Source organism: Epinephelus fuscoguttatus, linkage group LG1 (assembly GCF_011397635.1).
Source record: "Epinephelus fuscoguttatus linkage group LG1, E.fuscoguttatus.final_Chr_v1".
Taxonomy (NCBI): domain Eukaryota; kingdom Metazoa; phylum Chordata; class Actinopteri; order Perciformes; family Serranidae; genus Epinephelus; species Epinephelus fuscoguttatus.
The window spans coordinates 6,129,678-6,135,677 of NC_064752.1; the positions used below are offsets into that span (position 1 = coordinate 6,129,678).

The window sequence follows — 6,000 nt, forward strand, 5'->3', positions numbered from 1 at the left end:
GCAGTGGACTAACAGGAAACAGCTGATAGCAGAAATAAGCAGCTAGTAGCAAGAGGGAAACACAAACCTGATAGACACTGTAAAGATGAGCAACTGGGGAGACAAGGAATTGTGCACCCTCCTTGTCCTCGCAAACGAAGAGGCCATTAACTGTCAGATGACGGGGACGGTGAAGGATGGGCCGACTTATGAGAGAATCGCTAAAGGACTGACCAGCCGCGGCTTCCCTCCCACATCACTGTTTACGTCACACGCTGAGCTACACATTTTGTTACTTGCTCACGCCCCCCATTGCCCCGAAAAAGGCACATTCTGTATGAACAAAGTAGGTAGGCGGCATTTTGCTACACTCCCTGATTTTGTTTTTATACTGCCAATGCTGAAAGAAGACTGATTGAGCTTTCCTGCAAATTGTAATTAAATATGTAACTATCCTTTTCCAAAAACCAGGTAGCTGAGTTGCTGTTATGTTTTATCTAAATGACATATTTGCAACAAAGCAGCTGTAGATCACTATTTTTCTTTGGATACCTAGATTAGAAATGCTCATCATAAGTAATTCTCATTGTTCACAGCTTTGTGTCTTCAGTTCTGTTGTTAATCAGGTCTCACATTCAGTCTCACATCAGATGTCTGTTATAAGCTGAGAGCTTCTTTCCCAGATACTGGTCTATTTTTAACATATTCTGAAGTAAAGTCGCAGGGAAACCCTGTTTTTTTTCTATCATGTCGACATCGTCCTTTGATCACTACATCTCAAGTGTATAACGTGGATTATCCTGTGTTATACTTTCCTCCACTGTGTCTTTCATCTTTCCTGTCACACTCCACTGCATAAAGTCCAGTGCAGCTGAAACATCTTAAACATAACCTTGTTTTCGAAAATAAAGACTGGTGCATCATTAGCTTCAGCCTCCATACCAGGTTTGTATCAACTCCTACACAGTTCTCACTTCACCAAAATGTCTCTCCATCTCTTTTCGATTATTTCGGTTTCTCTTCTGCTGACACCTTGTTCCTTGTTTCTAAAGTTTTGACATATTCTTCTCACTCCCTTCTCTCCCTGCCGTCTCTGCAGTCCTCTGTCTCTGCTCCTTTGGTTTATCTGTTTCCCTCCCTCTGCCTTCCAGACTAAACATCATGTCTGCTCTCAGACAGAGGAATTGTGTGTTTGTCTGCCTGCATTCTTATTTTGCCTTTCTGCTACAAGTTTGGGCGATCATCTGCATTACACTGATTGATTGCTATTACTATTGCTAAACCTATTAACGTTACAACTGCTCAGATTTATGTGGACATACTTTAATGTGCATTTGGCCACCTCGTATCCACTGATGGGAAATCTTAATGATGTACTATTTTTCAGACAATAATGTGCTTCGAGCTTTCTTGGCAGGAACAGTTTCCTGTTTCAACATGACAATACCTCCATATGTATTTCCCTTCCATAAATGCGCTGTTTTGCCAGTCTGGTGTGAAGGAACTGATTCACACTGAGCCCTTTATGATGAGCTGAAAAGCTGATTACAACCAAAAACAAGAAGGGTGGAGGCTGTTTGGAGCAGCAGGTTAATGCCTTTGGTGTTCAACCATCACATATGGGTGTAATGTTTGGGTGTCCACATACTTGTGGTCATGCAATATATTGCTATTACTTCCACTAACACTAGTAGTGATACTGCAATTGTACTAACTTTAAGGGGTAGTTCAGATTTTGTAAGCAAGACACGGAAGCTGAGCGATGTACTGCTGTGGGCAGAAGCTGCAGCAAAACGCCACAAGACTCCATAGAGAAAAGCGGTAATTTAAGCTCACTGAACAAGGTTGTAGCTCGTCTATCGCTGCCTCGATCAGTTTGTTTGTGTTATTGTGTGACTTTTGAATCCGAGCTAACCCTTCAAAACACCAGAGTCACACAATCACACAAAGAAACTTAGTGATCAAAGCAGCGGTAGACCAGAAGCTCATGTGTTCAGCAATGTTAAATTTGTGTTTTTCTCAATGGAGTCTGGCTCTCAAGAGCGCAAGGTTTCAGTTCCCCATCAGCAGACAAAGCAGGGAAAACACCCAAAATTTACTGTAACCTTAAACTGATTTTGATTTTTATAGGTGGCTAAAATGTGTTTTGTTGCTGACCCCGTCCACAGCAGTACATCACCTAGCCTCAGTGTCGGTACCTCAAACAACCCAACTTCAAAAGATCCACACTATCCGTTTAAAGTAACACTGCCACTTCTAATCTACTAATACCCCTACAAAACTGCTGTTACTGTTACATCTCTTACTCCGACTCAGTAAGCATCTGCACAGGACAAATGTCATTTCAAGTAGGCTGCATGGTGAGTACATGACGGATGACACCGGCGTGAACCCTTCCCACACACGATTAGAGGAGCACATTACTCACTGTGTTCTCAACGATCTTTTCTTCCAAATCTAAAACTGGAAAATCATAATAAGCCTGTCAAAATATGTCCCCATCCATCCAAGAAAATCAGTTTCTAAATAAATCTTAGGTGGGAAAGAAAGGTCACAGAGTCACTGAATCACACTTCTTTTTAAAGTCTGTAACAAACTGTTTTTCAAGCGGCGGCACGTCACGTCGTCATTTTAACACTCCTTTTAAGTCGGTGGTTGGTTGATATGTGGCCACGCTGAGTTCAAATCTGCGTGGTTTCCTGTCTTGAATCATGTCGTGTGAATTGAACTCAAAGAAAGTAGTCTTGTTTTGTGAGACTGAATGCCTGCTTTAAGTTTATATTGATAATATCTTTATTATTATCTGGATAAACTGATTATTATTGGTTTATAAAATGCTTGTTTTGTCTGAGGAACACTCTAAAACCTAAACATTTTCAGTTTAGAGCTGCAGAAAGTGGATTAATTGATGAGTCGGAAGATATGAGATTTTCACAATGCGATAATCATCTCAGAAAATATCATGGTTTTACGCTTTAACAGAATTTATACTGTCATTAGGCTGAACAGATATTTTATTACTAATAGAAGTATGTGTAAAAGGTTTCCCCTTTGAAAATAACAAAAATAAAGTTGCATTTTTTTATGCATTATAACACGGTATACCTCAAAACCGGTATATTGCTAACCGTTTTGGACTGTTGTTTGCACAAAACAAGACATTTAAGAATGCTACATTGGGCTTCAGAAAATTGTGAGAAATTGTTATTTTCACTTTTGTCTGGCATGTTATTGCCCAAAATATCAGCCACATTAATTGTTAATTAATTAATTAATTAACGTTAATTAACTGTCAGCTGCAGTTTAGTCTGGTATCTTTCGGTCATTATCACATGTGACAAAATAAAATACAAAATAAAATGCTCACAATTGAGATGCTAGAAATTAAGAAGATTTGGCACTTTTGTTTAAAATAAAAGAAACAACTGCTCATGCCGATTCTTTTTCTGTATATCCACTAATTGTTTAGATCTTCTACTCTTTTTCTGATACTTCTACCTTTACAAATTTGACCTGAAACACTTTTTTTGGTCAAAAATCTGCAAGAATCCTAATTTTGAGTCAATTTTGAGCTTCTCCAGTGTGAAAATTTGCTGTTTTTCTTTGTCTTACATGAGTCTAAACTGAGTGTCTTTGGGTTTGGGACTGCTGCTCCGACAAACAACACATTTGAATTCAGTGCCTCGAACTGGGCAGACTGGGAAACTGGGACAATACTTATGTCGACCATTTTCTGACATAACATGCATCGTCTGGTCCAAACAGTTGAATCCTGCCTGCTTTCAGCTCTGAGTCAGCCCTGCTAGTGACCTCAGCTGGACACACACACACACACACACACACACACACACACACACACAGAGCTTTCATCTGAATGACCTTTCATTATTACGGCTGTATAAATGAACAGCCTGGGAGTAGAACCCCAAACCCGGGATGGCTTTAGTGCCTTGCTTCACCAAACAGCAACACAAAGATACACACTCATATATAAACACACACACACAAACACAGGGATTTCCCGGATACGACCACACACATGAACACGCACGCGCACCCCATACGCGCGCGCGCAGGGGCAGACGGCTAGACAGACGTCTGGCTTTGCTCGAATGACGAAGCGGCGACAAAACTTCCAGCTCCCCCCTTTTCCCACCGAACAAACCCACCTTTTCCTGCCATGTACAGCTCTCAGTGTCCCCAACGGCAACTTCCTGGCAGTTTAAACACACTTACGGTTATATTTAACCGCTAAAAACCCCAGAGAGAGGGCAGGTTTTCCCCAAATGAAGCCAGTTAAGATCAAAAGCGGCAGACACAACGCCAACGGCTCCGGAACCCCACCGAAAAATCACTCAATCTGTCAAACTTCACCTCCACGGCGAACAAAACAGCTTTTAAAAAGCCTGAAAACACTATAAATCTCACAAAACATTAGCTTTATCGAGCTCGGCTTTGAGGAAAGAGATGGGAAGCTTGCGGTTTTGGTTCAAGTTCAAAATCAAGAGTTATCAATCACAGACGGGTTAAAGGTTCACGGAGCATTAACGGCTTTTAATTAAGCTAGCGGTTTAAGCTAACTCTGGCTACCATACAGTTTCGTTCAAGCGGTTATCAGAAACTCAACTTACGTGTTATAACTAAAATTAGATTGATTCAACATTAGTGAGGTAAAAAGACATACATGTCACTGAGACACGACTCAATATCACACATGACAAACAGACTGCTAGCTCTCCACAAACTGTAAAATGAAGCCAGTTTTATCCCCTTTTTGTACTTACAAGGAGGTGTAACACAAAAACTAGCTGCTTTGACTTATTAATACACAACCCGGAGTGTGTAGCTTCACAGTCCCGATGCACAGACACAACCAAAGTAGCAGTCAGTGATTAAGAGACACAGAAAAGTCATGAAAATGTAAGTTACTCACTGATTTCCATGCTCTGGAGGGAGGTGTAGCGCTTGCAGTTACAAGTACAGGAGACATTGGCGGCGGTGGCGTTTAAAACACCCATCAAGTTCAACATTTAAAGCCTCCTAAAATGACACATTAATGCTCCAGGAGAGGACGACGAGGGGAGGAAAAGGCTGAGATAGAAGAGAAAGAAGAAGAAGGAGAGGAGAGCGAAAAAAGGACACACCAAACTCCCCCCAAAAAATCCTCCCTTTTCTCTTTTCTCTCCAGCCTCCTCTCCTTCCCCTCCGGTCCGTCCGTCCTCCTCCTGTCTCGGTTCTCTCCTCCTCCTCTCTCTGGTTTCTCCTCCTCTTCCTCCGAAATCTATTTATTTATCTCTCGGCGTACCGTGCAAGTGTCGGTACCGCCGTTAAATGTAGTTTTGCTGGACGTGTAGCTCAGCGCTAACTAGTTTAAATGTCCGTTGAGGGTCGTGTTGAACGGTTCCGTGTTCTCAGCCGAGTGACCGGCGACTAAACTGCTAACGGACGTCTGTCTGGTCCTGTCTGTGTCTCTCTGTGTCTCTGTCTCTCTCTCTGTGGCTGTCTGTCTCCAGGGATTTCTCAGTGACTCTCCCTGTCTCTCCTCCTCCCCCCTTTCTCAATCGGTGACACTGTCTGCCTGTGTCTGTCTCTCATTTCCAATTTCCACTTGCTCTTTTGGCACATCACAATCCTGCCACACACACAGAGGGATAAAAGAAAAACAAAGGCGATGACAAGTCCAGTCAGTTTTATTTATTTAGCCCCAAAATTACACATTTGTTCCAGAGGACTACTGCAGTCTGTGAAACAGGCAAGACCTTGAACATGGAAATGCACCAAGGGACTGTTCTCTACTTGTCACAGGAGGAGGGTGGCTGACGTTTGACTCCTTGTTTGTTTGTTGTTTAGTCAGACACCTGAAGCCACCTTTGGCCCTGATCACACAGACAGCAACTCTGCAGCAGGAGGCGCTTTTTTTGTAATTGTTTTTAATGAGAATGAAGCTTTTTGCTCATGGTTTTTGCGTCGCGACGAGTTTCTCAAATCCTTTCAAGTCCTTGAGTGGAAAAAACTTTAACT

The 6,000-nt window shown here is 42.1% G+C and overlaps 1 protein-coding gene across 1 annotated transcript in view; it reads right to left on the bottom strand.

The window, feature by feature from the left end:
• The window catches only part of pmepa1 (prostate transmembrane protein, androgen induced 1), a 47,818-nt gene extending 42,339 nt beyond the window's left edge, over positions 1-5,479 (bottom strand). Inside the window, exon 1 of the mRNA XM_049590177.1 lies at positions 4,913-5,479. Coding sequence (XP_049446134.1) covers positions 4,913-5,009 — 97 coding nt within the window. The 5' untranslated portion in view covers positions 5,010-5,479. The remainder of the gene's footprint in view (positions 1-4,912) is intronic.
• Between the last annotated feature and the right edge of the window lie 521 nt (positions 5,480-6,000).